At 38.4% G+C, this 27,019-nt stretch overlaps 1 protein-coding gene across 1 annotated transcript in view; it reads right to left on the reverse strand.

The window, feature by feature from the left end:
• Nucleotides 1-363: 363 nt before the first annotated feature.
• RAB31 (RAB31, member RAS oncogene family) overlaps nucleotides 364-27,019 on the reverse strand; it is a 74,489-nt gene continuing 47,833 nt past the window's right edge. Inside the window, exons 4-7 of the mRNA XM_020793554.3 lie at nucleotides 25,072-25,143; nucleotides 19,008-19,114; nucleotides 10,714-10,823; nucleotides 364-5,655 (exon numbers count right to left, since the gene is read on the reverse strand). Of these exons, the coding sequence (XP_020649213.1) occupies nucleotides 5,558-5,655; nucleotides 10,714-10,823; nucleotides 19,008-19,114; nucleotides 25,072-25,143 (387 nt within the window). The 3' untranslated portion in view covers nucleotides 364-5,557. The remainder of the gene's footprint in view (nucleotides 5,656-10,713; nucleotides 10,824-19,007; nucleotides 19,115-25,071; nucleotides 25,144-27,019) is intronic.

Genomic DNA, 27,019 nt, shown 5'->3' on the forward strand with positions numbered 1-27,019 from the left:
TTTATGTGGAAGTAAGTCCTGCTAAATACAATGAGACTTCTTTCTCAAAATATGTTGTAAGAGTGCACGCCTGTATCTCACAAATGGCACTTATGTTTTTGGTTGTTTAATTAACAAGTGAAGAAGAAATTGTAACAAAATTCATTTCCATATTTAACAGAAACAGCTTGAATTTTAAATAATAACATTCTGTATAGTATATTTTATAAACCACCCTTAAATATGTGCCCAATTTTATGCAAAAGCATATCAGAACCAGACTTCCATTTTTAAATATTTTCAATAGGTGAAATCCTGTATTCCAGAATTCAGTTTAAGTTTTCAGCCATTTTTGATTTTCTTATTGAATAAAGGTAACAGTCATAAAGATTAAGAATATTTATTTATTAGTATTGTTCATTTTAGATTAAATAAAAACATGATTTAGGCACAAAACTGATCTGTGATCATACAAATATAATATAGAATAAACAGTATTAACAGATTATAGCATTTCATACATAATGATTAGTGGGTCCAGCCCATTCAAAGCTCTCACATGAACAATGCAGAGGGTAGTAATGAGCACATTTGTTTAAACAATTAAGGCAAATAAGAATATGTATACATCATTTACTACATATCTGTACAGAAAGCAGGGTGCCATGTGCATTTAAATGCTATCACAAGTAAAGAACAAAAGATTAAAGCTGTCTACATATATGAAATACTATTGATCTGTATTGGAATCAAGCACTCCAAATTATTCTATTGGTATTTGGAAAAAATATTACCTGATTGTCTTGTCTGGAGGCACAGCACAATTTTCCCACTGGCTTGAATCAGTGAATAAAGATAATTTCACTATGCTGTCTTAATTCTTTAGAATGGGAAGTAATACATAGCATACAAGTAGAAATGCTATTTTATCCAAAGGGGGGCGGGAATGGTAGAAGTAGGGGCTGGCCTCTTGAGCCCTCTTTCTTTCAGTGGCAGCAGGGCTGCTCATCTGAAAAGATTGTGGGGAAATAGGAGTGCAACTCCAAATGGGCATGCTGAAGGGTGCACATTTCCCCCCCCTTCCCTCATGATTTTTTTTCAAAGGCAAAGTAGTTACTATTAAAAAGAGTTTTTGTGGGTTAACTGTCCAATGTGATGTTTTCTCAAGCAACCCTTTGTATTTGCTGTAAGGGGCATGAGGCATGTGTGCTTCTTATTCTACTAGAATAATTCCTCTGCCTGTTTGTGGCATAGAGATATTCCATGGTGGCAAGGTAAGTAGGCAATATTCCGTCCTCAGCTGGGATGGATTTGGGGAAATGGACAGGTGGGTGGTGGTGGTGGTTGGTCGCTCTAATGCTCTGCTATTTTTCTGAAAGAGTCTACCATCAGAGATGATTTTGCTCTTTTCACACCCACAGCCCCCCCTTTCATATATCAGTACAGAGTAGAGGGACTGATTCTATGTCAAAGCAAAACTAAGTTACGGTTACTTCAAAACATGTTTGGCAGAAAATTTAAAGTAAGTCCCACTGAGTTCAATAGGACATTTTTAGTATGCTGCTAAATAGCATTAGCCTTTAGAAATAATTAGCATAGCGATCCACAGGCCTGTTCAGTAATATGGTTCCATAATCATACTGAACTTCTGAAAACAATTAAAATAGTTTCTAGGAATGCAAATATTATTCAATGCAAATGGAATTTATCCAACATAAGCAACAAATTACAAAACCTGCGTCATCAATGTACCATCAAAATCCTACAGTCCCCCTATATTTATTTCATGCAAAGGAGTTCATTTGATTGTTTAGAAAAACAATACAAAAGTCTACATATGAATTTGAATCATTTAATAAGAAGCATCACTCTCTGTTAGCTTGATTTTTGATAGACCGCCAAAGCAGTCAACTTATAAACAGATACCTATATGTTACTATTTCTTTTCTTCTAAAAAAAAGTTCATTAGATTGCCGACAAAAGATATTAATTGCAAATGAAGGATAGGTCTGAGCTCAAATCAATATAATAAAGAGGATTTACAAGGAGGACTAAGCCTTCATCTGAGTTCATATGAGCCCTCTACCAGTTAAGGTACAGTATTCCAGAGACAGGTTTTATGCTAGTTGATCAGGACAGAGATTTGGCACTGTAATTAGGTAAGGTCACTTACAGATACAAGTATGTTGATGTTGTTTTTTGAACCAGCCAGACACCATTCATCATCTAAATACCACAGAGAATTACCAGGTGCTGTAGGTTTTGAATTGCTAAAGAGACAGCCATAGCTAGTACCCCTTTAACCAGTAGCCATGCAGTGCTGCATTCATAATCTTAATACACTTAGAAATATAACTACAATCAATGCTACAAACGTGAGTAGTGTACTGTACTGCACACATGCCATGAGATTGCACAGAACAAACACTAGGCTTGTCTGGAGGCACTACATGAAATAATTTCATCCTCAGAGGAACCAGAGCAGCCAGCTTCTTACCCTCTATGTGAAAGCAGCAGTTTCCACAAATGAGCCTCTGCATGAGCTTGCCAGTGATCCAGGGGAATGCACATCTGCATGATCCTTGCCTACATATGAACCTATCCTTGGTATATCCACTTTTAAGAGTCAGAAGAAATATTAGTTAATGAAATGTGAAAATCACTGTCGTGTACCACTAAAGCCATACTTTAGTAGATCATGCAATTGACTCCATCTTTCAGTCCGAGTGGTCAAACCTAAGAAAAGTCATACTGTCAGCAAGATCAGATGCCACATATTTTGTTGAATCCCGAAATATGTTGGTATTTCTCAATTTCTTTCTAATTCACTCTTTCTCAATTTTCCTGCCACACAGATTTGTGGGTTATAAGCAGCCAGACAAACTAATTGTTCTGTATACTCTAGAGACTGACGTTATGGTCTAAAGCTCACATTTCACCAGCAGTGCCTACAGGAGATTCCAGAGCAAATTCACTCTGGATAAAAGATACACGTGAGGCACGTGCTTAAAGAGAAAAGAATGAACATGTTATCAGCCTGCCACTGCTGCCCAAAGCAGCGCGGCCTGGTAACTATTTTCTGCTAGATTCAAAAGATAGACTGCTGTGAAAGATAAATTGTTGAACAATAATAGTGAACCATATACTGACAAAAAATTTTCCAGCTCTGTATAAAAATGAAGTTTCAGGTCAGCTGATACAACTGTATAATAAGCTGCCTCTACCATACTTCTGGGTTTCAACAGAGAAGTTTCAACCTTTTATTCATAAAAGCATCTTAATGCAGCTAAATAATAATTTGGTATATAAACTATACTGATACTTCCCAGTATCTGTTTTATTTAAGACAAACCTAAATTGTCCGATGGAATGTAAAAAATATAGGTAAGTAGAGTTATAATTTAGAATCAGATCAGCATTTTGTAACCTTTTTTGTTTTGCTTTGTCTTATTGTAATACTTAAGACAGAACAAGCAGGCATTTATGTTACAGGAATGTACAATGGTATACAACTAAAACATAAATAATACTTCAATTCTATGTATATTTATTTGAAAGAAAGCCCTACGAAGTATAGTGAGCCTTACCTCTAAATAAGCATTCATAAAATTTGGTTTAAGTGTTTCCTCCGTCTACTCCTAAGGTGATACTACCTGTTGTGGATACCTAGTCTTGCTTTGCCTTCCTCTGAGTTTCATGAATGAAGAAGCCTTTCCACTCCTTATGGAAAAAACATTTGTACAGAATGAATCTCATAATATATGTCTTTGAAAAATAATTCCTGAAAGCTAACACTGAAATAAATGTGTCAGTCTTACAAGTACCACCGTATTTCTGTTGTTACTTTTGCCTTTGGTTGTTTGGTCATAATCTTTTTCTATTCTGTTATGAAAATTTCTGCTACTCTCCTTTTCACTGAGTCAGTCTTGCAAGCAGAAATAGAATTGAGTTGTGATGATTTCTGTTCCGTAGAAGAAAAATAATACTAACATATAAAAAGTAATGCCAGCGTCATACTGCCGGTAGCCAGAGTGAAGAAGTTCAGAATCCTATTTGTGTTCCCATAAGATTTGCATAACTTGCTCCAGTTCATTACAGCTAATTGCTGAGGTGTCAAGGTGTATCCTGACTGCAGGTCTGGTCATGTGTATAACTGCATAACTGTGTTGTACTTTGGAAATTAGCTGCGTTTAGCTGCAGCAAATTATATAAATCTTATTTGAACACCAATAGAATTTCAGTCATTGTGTTATAATTTGAGAACTTCAGCTCTCAAATCTGGCTTCAGCCAAAGGTTACATGGCATGCTCTTTATTCAGAGAAGAATTAAAGCCAACATTGGAAAGAGAAAAAAATCAGTGTTATTTCTACAAATGCACAGATTTGTTTACGTATTAGAAAAAAAATATGTAAATTACGTATTAAAAATTTACATAAATTTATGTAAATTAATTTTACTTATTATGTAAAAAGAAAAAAGCTTCTTTTTCTGCAGCCTGAAAACACTAAGAAAAAACAAGGGTGCAAGGAGCTGTAGCAGAAAAGGGGGAAATGCTTAGAAAGTCCCATTGTGCAAGGCAGCTTCCTTAAAGCTACTGTTCCATTATGAAAAGGACACATGTGAACAGAATAAAGGTTCCTTATTTCTGTCATTCAAACAGAATTGGACAGAAGAAGGAAATAAAGTTCATTATATTAAAAGTTCATTGCACCAAAACACATATCGGGCAGTATTTACTGCCAGATTCTGACAGCAGCACACATCTGCCAGATGAACTTTAAATGAATTCAAATATTAAATTAATTGCATAAAGGATCCTTCATCTAGTTCTTTTTCACTTCTGCTGCAGTTTCTGTTATTTTTACTAAGATAATTTTAGGCTAAATGTGGACATTTGGCATTTTCTTTGCCAAGGCCTTTCTCTTCTCTTCTTTTTGTCTTCAGAATGCATTTAAAAATACTGACCACAGTCTGGTATTTTTGCTATTCAAATACAGACAAAACAAGACCTTCAAACTAAAAACTACGAGAATTGTATTACTGTATTTTAACATTGCTAGAGTTTTTATGTATTTTGTGTTCATGGATAATAACTAGCTGATCTACACTTCTGAAAAGTGATTTATTGTTCTAAAAACAAAGCCACAGAAGCCGAATCTAGTAGAAGATAAAATAGTACACAACATTCATGTAGTTAAAATACCACACATTGTTATTCTATAAAGGTGAAATCAGAGTATAAAACAATGCATTGTAAACAGAAGAAACTGGGTCTTGTATAAAATGTAACATTCACCTGACTATTTTAAAACAAAATGTCTATTCAAACAGCCATTGGTTTAACAAGATTACTTTTTTCAAAAAATGTGAGCTAATGTTTTGAACAGTTTGTTGCTAAATTGAACTGTCCAGATCTAATGAGAAGGAGTTCTTTCTCCTACTATGTGCACTGGGAGTACGGATTTCATTGCTTTTAGACAAGATGTTTTGTCATCGAGTTTCTGAAGTCTATACTTCAATAAATAAGCAAACTACATGATTTTATTTTCAAGTAAATCAACCCAGCTCAGGCTGGTTTTAACAACATCTCTTAGCGGTCTGTGCAGTCTGCTTTCCAAGTTTGATTGTTCCACTGTTGCCATTTTCATGAGTTTCCAAGGGTGGAATCTGTCGACCTATACATTTGCAAAACAAAACACATGCAGTTATTTAGAACCTGGCATGTTCTCTAGATATAATGCGGAATATGAGGACACAGGATTTCTATGGGAAAAATTATAGCTTGGGAGAAAATTTCCAAAAAACAAACAAAAGTGCCAGAAAGGCTTTAAAACATCCTCAACATACATGAGATCCAGAACAACATCCTTCTTCTGACAGTCGCTCTGATCTTTATAACAAAAGCACCTGACTGATCCCATTCACAAATCTGCATTAGTCTAGTTTGGCACATTATATAAAAAGAATGTCCACACTGTGCTTGCTGAATATATCATCATCTCTCCTACATACCAAAACCTGTTATGTACATAATAATCCCCGGATCAGGAGAGGAACTGGTGTTTTAAAGTTTATAAATACATCTACATTTATATTTTCACAACTGAACCATAGGTTAAAGTAGAACATACAGAACAACTGAGGAGAAATAAATATTTTTCCCCACAAAGATAGACTGTTACATTATTCATGGAATTTAATGATCTCACCATGAAACCTCATAATGAATAAATAATATAATGCAAGGCTCTCTAGACAGCATCCTGTTCAAAATAGATGTCTGCAGAATTTCAACTATAGAAGCTATCTTGACTATCTGATGAAGTGCTGGTTGTGTACTTTGTCAAGCACTACTAGTATTTCTATGTATGACACCTCTGTGCATACATAATTACTGAACAGGTTATTGGTTTGTGTTTCTTATTATGTCAAATAAAGCATTTCTTTCAGACAAGAACTAGAGCACATACAAACTGACATGAAAAAAACATGAAAATTCCAAGTTAGAGGACCCACTTTAACCTCTACACTATGTGGGAAGTTAAGATATTCTAGAGTCTCAAACATTGTGGTCACTTACAGAGTAGACAAAATTATTTTCATCCAATTTTTTTCCTTTGAAATATGGTAAAACACTAACAATATAATCAATGGTATGTCAATATGCTTTTTAATTCTAAAGTCTTAATGCTGATCATTGAAAAAGGGGGACTGCATATTGTTATGATTAATACATTTTCAATCATTTTTATATTTTATATTTATATTTGAATTGTAATTGACTGATGGCCAGAGGAATTATGTATCAGTATCAGGCAGCTCCATATTTTGGTTGAAATCTGACGTTTTCTATGTTTATCCGAGGAATGTAAAAATGATAAATGAAAACACTTGGCTCATTTGAAATTATGTATGAAATGGTTCTAGCATGGTACTGGATTCATGTGCTTTAAAAGGTTTGTGCTGTTTTATGTAGCTATCTAAGACTGTTCATTCCCTAAAAACAAAGTTACACAAATTGTTTGTCCAGCTAGATCATATTCAGACAAGACTTCAATATCATTATGCCCCAGACGGTGAGAGATGTGAAGGTAACTTAATGATATGCACATTTAATGCATAAGCAAAATGGTAATCAGCTGAATTCCACTCTAATTGTTTCAGAATAAAGTATGCTACAAGCCCATCACCCAAGTAAATCATACTGCACTAAAATTGTACAGGAAATTAGCTACAGTAGCCTTCCAGTCTGCTGAACCAAGGGTGTTTGTCAGGCAGGCAAAATATCTCTATACCTCACAAGACTAGCATACATATAACTTTGAGGACAATATGTAAATTATTATTATCAAATCCTGTGGCTCCCACGGACTTCCAGAAAATGAAAGGGAATACATGGGAGCCTCAGAAGCTTTGGGACCAAAGTCAGAAAAATTATTCCTGCTGCTGATGTCATCAGCCTAAATGGCACATGTTACAGCAACAGGGTTTCGGCCAATATATCCTATTATTTTTTTTAGCTATTACTGTTTGGGATGGGCATTTCTTCACATCTATTCTCCTTTGTCTAGAGAGGAAATATAAATTGGCAGCATAATCACTTGGCTGTCTTTGTGAATTTCATGTAAACTGATGGTGGCGGAGGACATCATTCAGTGAAAGGTATCTGGTTATACAAATGCAACACCATTGCTCCAATTAGTGGAAGCATAACTCTTATGTGAAAATTCACAAAAAAAATCTGAGGAATTCTATTTCAAATGCCATCTCAATATCCTCTGTGAGATTCTGTGAAACTAAGTAGCTGAGAGAATGTGCAGTTTGTGGGGAGAAGCTGTTTGAGAATACACCAACAGTGCAGTCTTTACTCAGACTGTACTTTGTGTAATCAGGCCAAATTTAATGAATCACAGACAGCTGTAACAGATAGGAAAATGAAATGCTATTTTAATATGCAAGTCAGCAACAGCTCCTTGCAGAAGACAAAAATGACTTGGCCTGAGCTATTCTAAAGGGAAGTTCAGAATGAGTTCCCTTCAGTGACATATACTGATTGATTGTGCCTTCTTGTCAGACTTGTCTTATTTCAGATGTCAGCATCTGCCATTGATTCCAGTGTCCTCCTCTTGCTACCTCGGGGAAATTAACCATATCATTTTTCAAGTTCTTTGCCAGTAGAAGCCTCCTAGATGTCAAAGGTGTTTCAAATAGCAGAGCCCTCTGAAGCGCAAACCTTTAAGTATTATATCAGTGGCAGGGTACACAATGTGAGCTGGTCTTCAAAACTCCTCCTTATACTTTAGAATAACAAGGCAGATATGGCCATTTTGAAGTGTGTTTTTTTTAAAAAAAATCAGCTAAGTAGAAAAGTTTTTTAAAAAATTTACTGTGTGCAAAGTCCCCTTCTGTGAGGGTGGGTCACCATACCTTAGATAATCTCAGGCAATGCACACCACAACACATCATTGACAAGGAGAGAGCAGGTGCACCACATGACAGGACAAGGAGGGCTAATAGCCACCAGCAGTTCAAACAAGAGAAGTGAAGGTACATTTTATGGCAGAGGAGAAGAAAAGGTTGGTGGGTTCACCCCCTGTTGTAAATCTTGATCCAACTCACCTGAGTGTCAGTGTCAGGGAAAGTTACTTTTCTGGACTACAACTCCCAGAAACCTCCACCCAGCATAGCCAGTGGCTGGAGAATTCTAGGACCTGTTGTCCAAATAAGTAATTTTCCCAGGCTTTAGTAAATGCGTACAAGGAAGTGACATAAAGCGATTTCTCAAGGAGTGTTTTTGTCCTTCCTTTTTCCTCCAAATCATTTGGGAATCAGAAATCACAATAGGAGCATGCAAAGTTGTTCCCTCTCTCATAAAGTACTGTTTCTGCCTGGGAAGCTAGCTGGGCCTGCTATAAGAAGGGCCAAGCTAACCTTGCAGGATGGTGCCAATCACCACCATAACTTTTCCTATTATTTGTATTAAATTAGAATATATAGCTGACATGTTGCAAGGCTAGACAACACACTCAGTCTCAAATCCCTGCTTGGCATAAAACTCACTGGGTGGCCATGGTTGAGCCAGCCTCGCCTAGCCTCCAGGGATTACTCAAATCCTTGAAGACATATAAATGTATCAAATATAATAGCAAATAAGTAGCACATATTTCAGCCCAAGAAAAATGTAGGTAGCTATTTTGGGTCACTGTATCAGTGTCATTAAGGAATAAGGCTGCTCACACATATTGAATTATATCTTCTCAGCAGCAGTCTGAAAGTAATGTAATATTGGTGGATTTATTTAGTTAGAGGTAGAACTGCTAGATGCAGAACAGCAGCTGCTGCAGAATCATCACAAGGCCCTCTCTTTCGAATGGCTGAGTAGCAGAACAGCCACCTATGTAGTGGCTAGAAGTTCCAAATAAGAAGAAGCTACTTGGATGAGTAGCAAAATGTTTCAGCCTAACAAGAAAGAAGTCCAGTTGCCATGACTCAACTTCCAGATTCCTAATAAGAATTAGTTTGTAATTAGTTCTTTCCCCAATAATAAACATGCAATAAATTAAGTTACAATTTAACTTAAGAAAGCTAACTTCTTCAATGTAACTGTAACATTTAATTACTTGACAGTTACAGAAGCCAGAGGTGTGGTCTCTCTAAATGGAGAAGAATTACACAATTCAAATGCTGGCTTGAGCTCTGCTTTATACTATTGCCTCATGCTTTGTTGTGGATGCTAAGGTGACAACAAAGTGGACCAGAGTAAAGTATGTTTTGTTCCACAAGCAAGCAGTCAGTAATAATCAAATTCTTTAAAATTAACTATATGCAACTATTTAGTTACTTTTGAGACACAGGATATATTTTTAAACTGCACTTACTGTGGTAACTACACTTTGGAGTATTGGAATGACAGTAAGGGTAAATAAGCATGTTTAAAGTGATTTAGTTATTCCTGGGAATCAGGAAAGCGAATAATTGTTTCTAAAACAGCAACTACAATGGTAACTAACTAATATTGGAGTGGAATTAAAATGGTAATTGATTACCTTTTAAAGGTACTCTCTGATATGTCCTTATAAGTTCTGAAAACTCAGGAAGCCTTAGAAGCAGGACAGATTATATATACGCTATAGTTTAACATATACCATCTGGAATATGAAATTGGATGGTCATATATATATGACCATCAAATATGACCATCAACTTTCATATTCCAGACAGTATATGTTAAACTATAGTGTATATATAATCTGTCCTGCTTATATATATTTCTCTTGATTATGCAGATGAGGCCAAAACAAAACAAACAAACAAAAAATAAAGAAGACATAAACACCTTAAAGAATAACTGCTGTATTTTAATGTGAGCTTTTGTGGACAAGTCCCCTTCTTCAGACATAAGAATGGGGCCTTATTATGCAGCCATCTGTTATGTAAAGCAGTCAGTTATTATGCAAAGTGTTTCATATGATACCGGTGCAGATGGTAAATTTATTCTTGTATTTAATTTGCATATATATTTAATGATATGACTCCATGCAATCTTCTAAAAGTTATCTGACTAACTCTCTGCATTCTTTATTAAACAATTTAAACTTCATAACTTCAGAAACAACTAGTAACTCCTTTCTAAACTCTCAAGAAGGAATTAGGAGCTGCAAGTGTTCATCAGTGACTTGTCAAAATGCCAACCAACTGGGTTACAAAATTATACAAAAACAAACTCTACTTACTGATTCCTTGAAAGAGTTCTTCAATGTTAATTGCATTTTTGGCACTTGTCTCAACAACAATTGCACCTATAGACTCTGCGTATTCTTTGGCATCTTTCATAGGCACCTCCCTAAAATAAAGTTTTAGATGTTAATTTGCTGTGCATGCAAAAAGATAGTACTCAATAAATCTGTGACTGGGCTAGTTACATTATTCCTTACCACAGCTGGAGCTGCACTAGATACTCTACTGCTTAATAAGCAAAGCAAAGCGTGCTGCTTATATACCACCCCAATCTGCTTCAAGCACTCTCTGGGCGGTTCACAAATTAGTTATGGAGGTTACACACTCCCCCCCCCCCCCCCAGTGAGCTGGGTTCTCATTTTACTGACCTCGGAAGGATAGAGTCAACCTTGAGCCGGCTACCTGGGATTGAACCCCAGGTTGTAAGCACAGTTTTGGCTGCAGTACAGCGGTTTAACCACTGCGCCACGAGGCCCATGAGTACCATTTACCAAGGCTACCTTGCTGTAACTACAAAAATAATGAAAAATGAGCTGACAAATTCCAAAAGGAGTGACATTATCTCCCATAAAACTCTAATTACCATGTAACTTCTTTCAGGCTTCATTATTGGAAAAAGGAACCAATCACCAAATCCTTTTTCCTCATAATGCTCCTTTTGCATGTAAGCTGCTCCAAGTTAAGAAACCATGCAGACATTATCAGTTGCATAGTTGAGTTGTATGGTTCAGCATGCAACAGATATTGTCTACAGTGATTTAGTACCTTCGAGCCATTTTCCTCCAAAGGTTATGTCATTTGTGTAAGTATACAAGACGATTTTGGCCAGTGCCAAGTAACTCATTATTTGTAACAAGAAGCTTCACCAGTAACTCATTCAATCTTAAACCTGTTAAATGGAAAACATTGTGTTTTTTGTTTGGAACACCAAACTTGGCTTTTTATGAACTTCTGTAGCATGGATGATTTCAGTTTTGTAATCAATGAGCAATGAAAGAGGAAAGTGTTAGGCTTTTAAAGAACATAACTTTGTTTTAGTCTGTAGTGTTTTTCATGTTCTTTGATTCTGGTGTGGATGCTGCGTTTTGTGGTCCCAATATATACCTGGCCACAACTACAAGGTATACTCCTGCAGTGGTGAGGGGGTCTTTTTTGTCCTTTGCTGACTGTAACATTTGTTGTATTTTTGTGGTGGGCTTGAATACTGTTTATAGGTTGTGTTTTTTCAACAGTTCCCCCATGCGGTACATGACCCCCTTTGATGCAAGGCAGAAATACTTTATTTGTGGGTGGCTGTTTTTCTTCTTCAATTTGGTGTTGTTTTCTTGGTTTGATGGCTCCTGTGATTTCATTCTTGGAATAGCCATTTGCTGTAGGGCCCAATTCAGATGGCTGAGTTTGGTACTGAGAAATTGAGCTTCACAGTTCCGAATCATACAGTCTACCAGTGTACAACTGGTAGACTGTACGAATTATGCCTCTTTTTTGTCATGGGTGGTGGTTGGACTTTTTGTGTAGGCACTGGTCTGTGTGGATAGGTTTTCTGTAGACCTTGTGTCCCAATAGGAGGTCAGGTTTGCATATGACCATGAGTTGGCCTTTGTGGCGTTTGCCCAGGTCATGAATATTCATATGCTATTTGCATGGACCAATGGGAGTGCTGGATGGGTGGAGTCACAAGGTATAAGAGATTCAGGAGGAGGAGGAGATAGATAGACATAGATAAGGTTTAGAATGGGTTTTGAGATGGAAAATTAGACTGTTAGAGAGTTGAGAGAGTTTTGGAGTTTAGGCGGGAGAATGGTGGTTGAGGGTGGACAAACAAAGATGTTTGTTTAACAGTTAACAACATTGCTGGTTCTGTCAACACCTGTATCAATGAACAATTTCTATTTGGTTCTTTTAAAATGACATATGGCCTGGACATTTATCATTAATAATAGGTATTGTTGATGAAATAAACTGGTGGCAGCTGAGGGGCATGTAGCATGAGCTCTTTGGTTGGTGAAACAATCAGGGGCCACGTGGAATCGTGACAGCCCTCTATTTCTTTTTCCATGGTGAATTGTATATTTGGGTGGATGCTATTGAGATGGTTTAGAAAATCTTCCAGTTTTTATTCACCGTAGTTCCAAATGTGCCTCAAATTAATGCTTCAAATTACAGCCAAGTCAAAAATACCTAAGCTTCAATTTCTGCTCACCTCTTGTAGGCACAATTATACTGGCACTGCATTGGTTGATATGACTGATGAAAAAAATACCAGAATAAAACAGAAATGTATAATCAGCTTGTAACAAATATTATTTCTATGCCTTTAATTCGAACATTTTAAAAGCTCTGGAGCGATTTTTAGTTGTATCATGCAGCTGAAAATGTTGCTAGGTACTTAAAAATCTAGAGCACGGAATCATGATGCCAGTTCGCATAAGATGCGCATGAACTTCTGTATGTGTGATAATTTAGAACTGCAAGCATAGTTTAATTCACACAAATGTAAGCAAACTTTAAAAAGAGTACTTGTGAGTACAAGCAGAATACAGACTCTCACAATGAAATATGAGAATATATTTACTGTTGCACATGTACACATACAGCTCTTCAAAACACCTCCTTACTTCATGCAAACTTTCTGTGACTCCTCCTTCCTATAACTTAATTTGTGACAAGACATCACTAGTACCAATTTTACTTTTAAACTTTCTGTCAGTACTTTCATAAGGCATTAAAAGTCACCATAAATGAGAAATACTGTGGTTTAATATAAAACTGCTTTCTTCAATCCAGGCAGACATTCCTCTGTTTCAAAAAGAAGGATCACAGACGTCATTTATAGGCATCAGCATCTGCTTGTTTAGAAAACATTGTAGACCTCAGAAAATCTGCATGGAATATGCAAAATGGATATAAAACATGTGCCTATGACATGAAAGGGACATCTCAAGAAAAAGAACACACACTTAACAATTTTTTTTCTAAGCATTACCATGTATTAGAATAACCATTGCTCTCCTCAGTAGGCATTCCAAAAACCAATTAAGGAAGATTTGCTAATAGCTGCTTGAATGCCTTTTTGTTCATGCAAGCAGGCTAATTAATACTCAGAAAGTTGTTCTTATTTTGTAAGGGTGAGATTCCAGCACAAAGCTTTGTTACACACTTTTTAAAATTCCAGCGTCATTTAAATTAATCAAGGACATAGGATTGGATCCAGCATTTCATTCTCCCTGGCAGTAGCACCCAAGATGAGAGTTCTGTTCAGAATGCTCCAACTATCAGTAAGATGCCATTTTAGTCAAGCTCCCTCTCCCCTCAAGACCCTAGTGCCACCTCGACACAAGTGAGGGGGCAGGTTTTCAGGGCCTGTAGGTGCAGAAAAAAAAATTAATGAAAATCACTACTCACTCGTTCCCACCAGTAGAAATGGTCTGCTAGATCAGAAAGCTTGCACTAATAAAAGTACCTCTTCCTTGTCGCACATACTAGATCCAACACAAGGATTATAACATAAAACCAACTTTTTGAACATTTCAGTTTTTTCAACTCCTGTTGTCTCATGCCTGTTATCTCTTAGAGTCCTCAGAAGTCTGAAAACTGGCTACAGAGCAGCTGATAAGGCACAAGTGTAAGTTTAAAAAGAAAAATCGACAACACTGTCAATAAGCAAGATAAATACTAATGGCTGATAGAAGGGCTTCAATGAGCCAGTACTTCTCTTAAAAGGGCCTTTTTATTTGTGACACCAAGCCAATTTGCTTCGCTGAAATTTAACACTTTATACAGCTCCACCTCTACTACCTGATTCCAATTTATAATCTTGGCACTATGTCTTGATTTAATCAAGAAAATGTGCACTTTGGAATATTACAGGAATAAATGTTAAGTGAAATGACTGAAAATCACCAAACAATATATATTTCACATTGCCTCAACAACATTTTATTCCATTTCTGCTTGTTAATTTGTCTTCTTCCTTGTTTTTCCAAAGATAGTTTGGAAATCATATATCAGAATTTTCTGGCCTCAATAGATCATATGTTCTCCCTCCCTTGCTCCAGTTGGCTACAATGAAAGTTCAAAAACAAACTACTTTATTGCTTCTTTGCCCTTCCCCGCAGCCTTAAAACCTGGTAGATGTTTGCAGCAGCTATATGAAATATTTATTTTACTATGTTGCAGCAGAAACAATAGTCCCATGGCACCTTAAAAAGGGAAAAATTTACTGTAGTTTATATTAGCATGGGTTTTTGTGCATAATAATTCATTTCACCAGATGCATGAAATATAATCCAAATATTAGGTCAGGAAAAAGATGGGAAGCAGTAAGGGAAATTAACTGCAGAAACTAGAAACAATGGCCAAAATCCTGTTGTTTGGTATAATAAATTACACTATGGGGCGGTATATAAGTCCAAAAATAAATAAATAAAATAAAATAAATATATGCCCAATGAATCAACGGGGATTTAGTAAGTCAACTCCTCATATGGGAGTACTCTAGGTGTGACTTACTATGCTAAATTAAGTTGCAGTTAGAATAGGCCCATTTGAATGAATGAAATGTGTGGAGTGGACTCACCAAGTCCCACTGATTCAATGGGTCTACTCTAGATTTACTGTGCTAAGCTTCACGATTTTGGACAACGGCAATTGCATTATTAACGTTGAGTCTGCCAAACTGCTAACTGAGACATCCAATATGATCAGAAATAGTTATAACTTATTCAAATCCCTGGTGATAGACAAACTTCCTAATGAATTGTAACTCAGTTGAAATGCATGTGTATATCAGTAACTGAAGTGTGCAGATAAGTTGTAATCAGTGATTATTTTCAGAAGGATTTTTGCTATGAAGGATTTTTGTTCTGTCTCAGGTCAGTGAAAATTTGTTTTCATAGCAGTTATTATATGTTTGTTATATGTTTATTTTTTAAGTGCATGTTGTAAGCCGCCTAGAGTGGTCACAATTGACTAGATAGGCGGGGTATAAATGAAATAAATAAATAAATAAATAAATAAATTATTAAGTTTGTTTCAGCCATAACACAGTTATCATGTATTTTGAGCAGATATTATAAATGTCACACAGAGAAGTAGGTGGGATATATCCAAAGAGCCCCTTCTGCTATTAACAAATATTCAGAATTACTCACAAAATGTTGCTGAAGAGGTTTGAATAGTATTGTCTCCATGGACTTATCAGCATCAGGTAAATCTCTGGCCTTCCACCTTTGCTTCTTAAATAACTCAAATGGTCTGGGCTTCCAAGTGTTAAAGGTTTTGTGCTGTAAAGTGCTGCATTTTGTTTGGCTGCCATATTTTATGTTGCTTTTCATTATATCGTTTTATATTTTTTTAAATTTTAAATTGCTTTTGTTTATTTTGCTATAAGCCGCTTCCAGCTAAAAATGTGTTTCATATTCATTGTTAAGAATAGAAATTGTATTGGTTTGAACAGAAGGCTTGAGAGTAAATCTCTTACTGAATTAGGAAAGCAATATAATTTGGCACAAAAATGAGCCACACACCAATGCAGCAGGCCATAGAAATGCTTTCAGAAATTTAATGTAAATAGAAAACTTGAATGTGTATCAAACTTTTAAATTGCTGTATTGATTTTTCCATTTATTTCTTTAATTAAGTAGTCTTTGTATCAAATAACTGGTAGCAATTAATGGGTTTCTAAAAACTTCCAAGTAGTCAAATAACTACTTATGAGACACCGAGGTGCCTGCATGCAAGTCAATAAATTTTCTGGAAAAGAAACACCAGAATTTTGTATCTACAGATCTATTATCTGAATACAGCAGAATGCCATATGGAATTAATGGACCATTTTACAGTACTGTATATGAAGTATTAACATCAGTTAAGAAAGAGAATTGCTATAATAAAACCTGAGTCTATGTGAAGTGAGTCTATACCAGGTGATTATTAGACACTGAAAGGTGCACTTGCAGTGATAATTTTCTAGGATAGCAATACAGTATCTTAGCAGAGAACAACAGGATATACTATACTGGGCCACGAAAGACATTTTCTTATTGTAAAGGCCACCAGAATGCTGTGCATTCCTAGATCTGACAAAATTGTGGGAATAGAAAACTATTAGTGCTAGCCCTTTAATTTTTGAGTATAGTAAATGAGAACTCTCATAGTACGACAATCCAGTTTATTAGTGATATTTATCTGTAGAACAGACTTTGTGAATAGAGATGACACAAACTAGAGCATAAAATCTAGTAGCCCGTAAAAACATAGCAAGGAAGAACTTAGGGAAAGAACTTCCCTGGACCTGAGGTCACTTTTCTCACACGGCAATCTTTCATTAGATTGAAAAGAGCAATCCCACAGGAGATCTTCTTATAGCTAAGTGGCACGTTTCCTTTCAGGTCATAACATGCTATCTAAAAACACATTTTGGCCACACAAGGTATCCAAATGCAGCAATGATTATATAAAGCTTTGAAACAAACAAACAGGGCTCACTTCCAGATGGCCATACAATACAGTAAAATTCCAGCTTAGCCTCTTCTGTGCAGCATTGTGTTTACCTACCAAGTGTACTGCAGCTCTCAATCCAGAGGAATCAGATGGCCTGAGGAATCAATAGATTGCAACCCTCCCCTGTATACCTGCTGGTTCCAGCTTGGTCACTCAGTCAGAGATATTAAAGCAATTTAACCTGTTGCTCAGAGCAAGTTAAGGTGACAAAGACAGCCTATAAAGCCTGCCCAAGGCTACTGAACTCCCTTAGCTACCAAGCCAAACATGAAACAAGCACTGTGTAGCACAATATCCTTCAAGGAATAGCAACCCAAGGGGCATAACCCTTGTTTTCTAAGAGTTGAGATGAATGTGGAAAACACTGGTTTTCTATTATCTATATAAATCCCCATAAACAATTACCCACTGGGGGGTAAAATATACATTATATGACTGCCAGGGCCAGAAAGAATCCGACAATAATGAAAGTGAATTATTTCTAGCTGGAAAACATCACCGTTCCCAAATTCTGGCAAGGTATGTCCATCTCGAAGTACGCATAACACAAGAAAATGACTTGAGACTGCAGTTTTGTATTCTTGTGACAATGTATTGCCTGAAACATTTTTATTAATTAATTATTTTATTAATTTAAAATATTTTTATCCCGCCTTTCTCCTTAAAAAGGACCAAAGGCAGCTTGCATACTACTTAAAAGACAGTATTTAATGCTAACAATTGTGAGTATACAAATACAAAAGAATCACATAAATGTCATCTGTTGCTAAAAAAAACATTAGCAACATCAAAACACATTCAAAGTAGTAAGGTCCAACAATCCATGTAAAACCCCACTCAGATGGAAAACTTTTGTACAGTACAACAATCTGTGGTCAGAGGCGCTATGAAGTTAGTCAGGTATTTTGGGTGTTGCAAAATATGCATAAATGATTTAATACTAAAGTAGAATGCTGATCTGGTGACTAAACGTAACTAGTTTAATTTCAATAAGAACAAAACAGTTTTGTAATAAATATTTCCAATAAGCCTATACTATTTTATTTCAGTATTGACCAACTTCACTTCTTGTCATGTATAATAACAAGTGTGTGTGTGCTGAGTGTGCAAGAGAGCTCACCAGAAGTACGAAATCTATACATCTGAAACACAACATTGACACTAAGGAAGCCCTAGGAGTATGTACCTCAAGATTATTATTTTTTAACTTGATTTCTTAATTTCAGTTGATTAAGATCCATTTGCACCTTGCAGTACCATATTCAGTCACTAAACAATGGATCTTCCAAGCCTTTTCTTCCCAGGTTCTGCAGAACTACTCAGCTACTGCTTTCCCAAATTTCTACAAATTCTACAACCTGCTAAAAAAGAGAAGAGTACAAGGAGAGTGAGAGTCCCATTGTCAGGGAAGGGTAAATGAGCACTGGGTTAGTAGGAGAGGAGGGATGGAAAGAATGTAAAAAAAGGTGTGGGTGGGACAGAATAGTGGGAGTGGAAAAGAATTTTGGGGTAGGCAGTAGAATGAGATGTTTTCTGACACGTACGTGAGTCAATACATCTGTTAGTCAAAAATTATGGTGAAAAGGGAATTTGAAGACTTATCATATCATTCTAAGAAATACCATCTTTCCTCATGCACCAGCAGTGAACATGTACCCTTGGTATAGCTTTTTTGCCAGTGCAGTGAAACATATGCCACATTCAACACTGCAGGAATCCCTTCACCTCTTATAGAAGAAAATGAGGGAAATCAAGCAGCAGAGAATCAAAAGTTTGCATACATTACCTAATATCAGAAAGATCACATTTGTTTCCAGCTATTGCCATTACAATGTTTTCTGGACCATGCTCTTTTAGTTCTTTCACCCATTTCTTCAGTGTATGAAATGAATCCTAAATTAAACACATGAGACAACAGCAAAAACATTCTAAATATGTGTATGTTATCTGAAAACAATAACTCCAGAAGCTCTGTATGTTAAAACTGTTAATAGTACAGGAATGCTAAAATACAGTGCTGAGCAATGAAAGACATGTGTAGTGCCATTATCAAATGAGAACTGCATCCTGAGACATCAATCAGGTCTTCAAGGTAATTTCAACTGAAGCCAGAGACAAATTTATTTCTGAGAGAACAGCATGTCTAAGGTGGTTTCTCACATAACAATTTATACTATGGCACAATGAAATGCTGACATGCTGTAGTACAACCTTCCTCAAGCTGGTGTCTGCCAGGCGAGGTAGACTGTGACTTGCATCAATTGCAAGCAGAATACAGTAAATCCAACTGCTAATACTGACTAGAGGAGACCCATTAAATCAGTGAGGTTAAAAAACTGGCTTTACCATTCAGCAATTGATTCAGTGGGCCTATCCTAGATGTGACTAGCAAACGGATTTGCTTTTCTGCTTGCTCCTTGCTTGTCTGCTTTTAGTTTTCTGGTGATTTTTCCCTCCCCTTCTCTCTGCCAAATCACAACACTTGGACATTTTTCTACTGAGACCATTGAATAGAAGGAAAATAATGGAAAATTCCAGCAGAACAGATGAGGCTCCACACTATTTAAGCTGCACTTCCACAGTTAACTAAGAATTGCACCATTGTACTGTCCCACTGATCTCAATGAGGTTTACTTCTGAGTAGACATGCACTGTAAACATTTTGCTTCCATAGTGCTTCAGCAACTTCCTGATGTGGAAATACTGATTACGCTTGATTTGTGGGCACAGAGACACACACCTTTAAAGTATAGAAGTATAGGTGTAACAATTATGGAAGACCAAACATTGCCCACACAACAGAAACATTCAGTACAGAATTACAGAATCACACTATCTCTGACAGGTGGCCATTTATCTGAGCTGCATTTAAAAACCTCTAGGGAAGGATAGTCCACTGTCCCTCAAGGCAATCCCTTCCACTGCCAAATAGCTGTTTATATCAATATATGCTTGTTACATGGATGGTCCAGCAATTAACATGTACATGTTTTAGAGAAGGTGGGGGTAATACCATCAATGATAGTTTGACCATGTACTGGGAAACTAGTGAATGAATGCTGAGACCTGGCACTGGTCAAAAGACAGAACTGTTTTTCCATGGGGTTTTTCCTCTGGCTGCTTTGTGGGATTGCTTGTTGATGATTTTTCGTTTGAAGAGATGGAGATAAATTCCAAAATGCTGTTTGGGGAGGAGTTTCCAACCCCTCACTGTCCACAAGCCATCTAAAAATCATGCCATGAAACTTTGAGCCCCTAATATATAATTTTTCTGGACTATACACAAGATCATGGTGCCCGAGCAAGATGAATTATCAAAAGCTGATTGTCTACTTGAGTTTTTAGTGGTCTAATAAAGGTATCACCTGTTCTTGCATTTGTATTGGTTTTATATTATGGATCACTGACGCCAGTAGGGTAGGATGGGGGCAAAAGGTCCAAGCCCCTCTCTCTAGCAGAATGACCATGCAGCAGGGCTGGATTATCATAAGTAAATGAAGTAATACATTATTGTCCAAACAGTGGATCCCCTAAGGCAATTAAATCCAAAGGGCGAAATTACCTAACACAGGACGACGAAATCAGCTGAAATTTTTCACACTAAATGTATGCATCTTTCCTTCTGAGTTTCCTAGTACTGCTGTCAATTTTTCTGCCTTTATGCAGGAATGTGTTAGCAATAATATGTCATTTTGCTAATGTACCAATTAATTATTTTAACACATCTGACCTATAAGCTATTTTATCCATTCATCAGTGCCTATCCCAGCATGCAGCTTTATCAGACAAGTTTGTTATTAAAATCCAAATATATTCGCGAAGGCTTTCACGGCCGGGATCTAATGGTTGTTGTGGGTTTTTCGGGCTTCTTGGCCATGTTCTGAAGGTGGTTTTTCCTAACGTTTCGCCAGTCTCTGTGGCCGGCATCTTCAGAGGACAGCAAACTGTGCTCTCCTCTGAAGATGCCGGCCACAGAGACTGGTGAAATGTTAGGAAAAACCACCTTCAGAACACAGCCAAGAAGCCCGAAAAACCCACAACAACCAAAATCCAAATACTTAATTTGGCCTTGAGGGTAACAGTGGGTTTCCATATGGACAAGACAGAAGAGAACATCTTGCCCATAGTGAGCTCTCTCACTGTTTCGACAATTTGAAATGGACCCAAGAAATGTAACATTTATTTATTTATTTATTTATTTATTTTATTTATATCCCGCCTATCTAGTCGATAGACCACTCTAGGCGGCTTACAACATAGGGTAACACTATAAAAACAAAGGAGTTACATAATGGAAAACTTTCAACCATTGGGTTAAAACATTAGGAAAGAAAAGAGAAGGGGATCGGAATTAACTAGGAGGGAAGGCCTGCCGAAACATCAATGTTTTTAATTGCTTTTTGAAAATACCAAGCGAGGGGGCCGCGCGAATATCAGGGGGAAGGTTGTTCCAGAGGCGAGGAGCCACCGCCGAGAAGGCCCGATTTCTTGTCTTTTCTTTCCGGGCCTCCCTCGGCGTTAGGCTCCTCAGCCTCACCTCCTGGCTCGCGCGAGTGACACGGGTAGATCTTGGTGGTAGAAGGCGTTCCGCCAAGTATCGAGGCCCTAAACCGTTTAGGGCTTTGTACGTAAGCGTCAACACTTTGAAGTCGATGCGGAATCTGATGGGCAGCCAATGCAATGCGGCCAGAGTGGGTGAGATGTGTTGGAATTTTTTCACCCCGCTGAGGAGTCTGGCCGCCGCATTCTGCACCACCTGAAGTTTCCGCAACAGCCTCAAAGGCAGCCCCACGTAGAGCGCATTACAGTAGTCTAATCTTGAGATTACGAGCGCATGCACCAGAGTGGTGAGCGCCCCAACATCGAGATAGGGCCGCAGCTGGGCTACCCGCCTAAGATGGTAGAAGGCGGTTCGGACCACCGACGCCACCTGGGATTCCATAGTGAGCGCGGGGTCCAGATGAATCCCCAAGCTGCGGACCCCATCCTTAGCAGGAAGGGTCACCCCCCCAAAAGAGAGGGAGTTTCCCAAGCCCCCGACTGTGGGGGCGCCCACCCTTAGTACCTCCGTCTTGTCCGGGTTCAGCCTCAGCCCGTTCTCCTGCATCCATTGCAGTACGGTCCCCAGGCAGCACTGGAGGGACAGAACGGCATCTCCTGCGGAAGGTGGAAATGAGATGTAGAGCTGAGTATCATCAGCATACTGATGACACCGAGCTCCACACCCCCTGATGACCCCGCCCAGCGGCCTCATATAGATGTTAAACAACATTGGGGAGATGATCGACCCCTGTGGAACCCCGCAATTGAGATTCCACGGGGCCGAGACACTCTCCCCAAGCTGAACTCTCTGGGGACGGTCCTCCAAGAAGGAACGGAGCCAGGCCAGTGCAAGGCCCCCAATTCCCAACTCGGAGAGCCTCCCCAGGAGGATACCATGGTCGATGGTATCAAAGGCCGCTGAGATGTCGAGGAGGACCAGCAGGGACACGTTGCCCCTGTCGGCCTCTCTCAGTAGGTCATCACACAGGGCGACCAATGCCGTTTCTGTGCCGTGGCGCGGCCTGAAGCCCGACTGAAACGGATCCAGGGCATCTGTTTCGTCCAGGTGCGCCTGAAGCTGGTCGGCCACCACCCTCTCCACCACCTTACTTAGGAAAGAAACATTGGCGACGGGCCTATAATTGCCAATTGTGTCCGCCGCCAAACTTGGTTTCTTCCTAATGGGCCTAATGAGTGTCTCCTTGAGGGCAGATGGAAATCGGCCCTCCAGGAAAGACCCATTAATTATTGCAATGGCCCATTCCGTTGTTGTAGGCCTGGCTGCTTTGATTAGCCAGGCCGGGCAAGGGTCAAGGGAGGAGGTGGTGGCACGACAGCGGTCAAGCACCCTGGCGACAGTATCAGGCGTGACAGGCTGAAATGTGTCAAAAATTACCGGGCAAGACGGAGCGCTGGACATCTCAGCTCGACTCACTGTATTCAAAAAAGGAGACAGGTCCCGGCGGATGGCCTCCACTTTAGATTTAAAAAATGCTGCAAATTGGTCCGGTGTTTTATCTCATAGTTTTATCTCAGCTATAAATGCAGAGACAAAAAGAGGGGGTTGTTGCTTCATTTGTTTTATTTCAAATTGAAACAGTTCCAAAACAGTTCTGTTATAAAATAAAATATAAATTTGTACCCTAATAACTTTGTATGCATTTATTCATTTTTTTAAAAAATTAACTCCATTAGGACAGCCTCCTATGCTATGCCAGTTGCAAATAGCATGTTAGTGTTTATTAAACCATATTATTTCCATACCTATATGAAGGAACTAGAATGCCATGCTTATATCCATGTTAGGCCACAAATCTGGCACCACAGATTTTTTTGACTGAAATCATATTCTTTGGCTAAAATCCTGTATTACAACTTTATACATTGTAATGAGACTGACGTGAAATAAGAGTACATTTCTTAGATGTGATAGCTCAAACTCCAAACATAATAGAATGTTTCTGATTAGAAACCCAGTTAAAAAAATCAAAAGAGACTAATGATGGTTATCCAGAACTAATATTAAAAAAGGCTTTTTAAAAAGTGAAAAAATCTCATTTTTGAGGTTTGGTCTGGTATATGAATAAATCTCCTGGGAGATCAGAGGAGGATTATGTGCAGTGGCTACTCTCTGACAATACTCCTTATATTACAATACAAGTGGCCAAATTCTGTGCTGCAGCAATGGTTATTCGTAAACAGATGTTTGGGTAGGTGATTTTGGATGGATAATATAATGTTTTTAATATAACACTGTCTGAGGTTTTACCTATATTAAGGATATATGATGTTATTAATTGGAAAGAAGGGGTTGTTTTATCATGTTTTAATGGGATTTTATTACCCTGCCCAACTTTATGAAACAATAATTATATGTATCTATTTTATATTTTGGTTTTACTGATCTTTGATCGTAATAAAGTATACTACTACTGGTATATGAGTCCTCTGGCATCAATGAGTCAGAGTAACACACACACCCCAAATCTGAGAAGGTGGGGAGGAACTGATGGATCCTGTAGACTTGAGATCTTTGACTTGAGTTCAGAAAGCTGAACTCCTGGAAGAAGGCAGCTCCATGCCCAAGTCAGTGGAGAAGAAATTTTTTGCATAGAAAATTTGTTCATACTCTACAGTGGACATGAGGGGCATTTTTGCCATATTTGTCCTGCCACACTCCCAAATTATAAAAAATAAATATTCTAACCCCCTAAATCACTATTTCCCCCCAGCAAATATGTTTTAAGTATTTTGCAGATGGGGGTGCAGGATCGGATGCAGCTTATCAGGGCATATGCAATCCCCCAGACCTCTGAAGCTGCCCTCACCCCAGTATATTTTGGCATCCACACCTGGACTATGCAGTGCTATCATTTAGAGTAGCCATTCTCAACCTTTTTTTGGCCATGGCCCTTTTAGGAACTCTTCTCATGTTCCAGGGCTTCCTGTCTAACAAGGATACAACATAAACAGATGAATAGAAAATCCCCTTCTCACATATTTCAATTAATGCCCCCTTTAAATATGACAAGAACCCCCCCCCAAGAGGCCATATGCCCCCCACTAAGAATTGCTGCTTAAGAGAACTGGGAAGAGTTCTTTAAGAACTACTCCACTTGAAGATGCTTCAGGTAGACAACACTGATACTTCAGTACTGTGAGCGCATTGCCTGGAGCTGCTAAGAAGGCCTATGAAACCCAAGACCTGAGACTGGGACAGAGCAGGCAGGAGGCACAGAGAGAACTCATACAGTCATCCAGTAAGCTACATACTAGGAGTAGAGAAGAACTCTAATTGGATAGCTTACCTGTTTGGTGATATCATATACTATCACAGCTGCTGCTGACCCACGATAATACATTGGTGCCAGTGAATGAAACTATGAAAAATTGAACAGAAAAAGAATCAGAAAGAAAAAATGTCTAGTAGTTCCACAATTCAACAAGAAATGCTGGGTTATATTAGCCTGTTTAATCTGTGTCACTTGTGACTACAGTGGTGCCTCGCACAACGAGCGCCCCGTAGAGCGATGAATTCGCTCTACGGTGACGCTTTTGCGATCGCAGAGCGATGCCCCAAATGGCTGCCGGAACAGCCGAAAGGGCCGGGCGCAGCGTTTTCGCGCCCTTGATAAGCAAGGGGAGGGTGCGAAAACGCTGCCGTAACAGCTGAAATGGCTGCGCGCAGCGTTTTCGCGCCCTCCCCTCGCTTACCAAGGGCGCGAAAACGCTGCGGCCGGCCATTTTGGCTGTTCCGGCGGCCATTTTGGACCCGCCGGACAGCTGATAGCAGCCATTTTTGCGCCCTCGTTCAGCGAGGGGGGGCGCGAGAATGGCTGCCGGCCATTGGAGAAACATCGCTGAACGGTGAGTACAGCAGCCGATTGGAACGCATTAAACACTGTTTAATGCGTTCCAATGGGCTTTTCTGCCCCGCTCAGCGATGTTTCACACAGCAAGGGTTAATCCAGGACGGATTAACCTCGCTGTGCGAGGCACCACTGCACTTGCTGTTTATTACATTCATCTGTCCATATAAAAATAATCTATAATTGTATAACCTCTTCTACTGAGCTAAAATAAATACATATTTGAGTGTACACCCTGATATGTAAATTTCCCCAACAGTTTTGTTCTATGGGTATATTCTGCACCATGTCAAGCTAATGATAACTCTTGACTTGTATGTGGGAAAACATTTAATACGGCAATCAAACCATGAAACACAACATGGGTGCCACTTGCTCAAAATAATGAAAATCTGACTACTGGTCCATTTCCATGCACAATTCAAAGTGCCAGTTATGCCCTATAAAGCCCTATATGACTTGGGTCCAGGCTATCTGAAAGATCATGCTCTCTCATGCAAACCTATCTGGGCTTTGAGATCTGCTGGAGGACCTTCTCATCATCTCACTCCCTCCACTGGCAAGTTTGGTGGGACTCAACAGAAGGTCTTCATTGTGGCCAATCCCAGACTCTGCATCTTTTTGCCAAGAGAGGCTAGTTTGACCCCCTCCCAGCTGTCCTACTAGCTGACAAATACATTTCCATTCAGCTAGCCTTCAACTATGAAGACACTAAATCTCACTGTATTTTAGATGCTGTGCTGGTTCTCTTTCTTTTTTTTAGTAAACTACGACTAGAATTTTAGGTGATTTTGAAGTGTTTTAATTTGTTTTTTTAATGATTGGATTAATTTAGTTCTGCTTTAATATTTGTAATTTCATTTTCTTTAATTCTGTTTTTTAAAAACAATATTGTAAGGTCCCCTGCGTTCCCGTTTGGGGAGAAAGGCAGCAAGGGAAGTAAAGGAGAGAAATAAAAAGATAAATGCAATGAGACTCATATCTTTTTCTATTTAACCATGTTTAGAAACTAATAGACATATAACACAACTATGTATGTCATCAAATTCAAAAATTTGTATACAATGTACTCTTGATCACTATAGCAGAAATGCTACTTTAACGTAGTGCTATATAATAATGAATGAAGAATTGCAAATATGTTTGAAAAATAAATCCAGCAATGTGCTTCGTTTCTGCTTAGCCCATTTCCATATCTCTCAATTCCAGTTTATTTGAGGGGAGACCTCTTCTCTCTTCCGTTATAGGCCAATCCTCACCCAGTGGCTGTTTCCTATTCTTCTTTATACATTTAGAATGCAGTAAGTATGCATGGAAGTGAGAGCTGGACCATAAAGAAGGCAGACCGCCAAAGAATTGATGCCTTTGAATTGTGGTGCTGGAGGAG

This window comes from Pogona vitticeps, chromosome 4, assembly GCF_051106095.1.
Source record: "Pogona vitticeps strain Pit_001003342236 chromosome 4, PviZW2.1, whole genome shotgun sequence".
Lineage (NCBI taxonomy): Eukaryota > Metazoa > Chordata > Lepidosauria > Squamata > Agamidae > Pogona > Pogona vitticeps.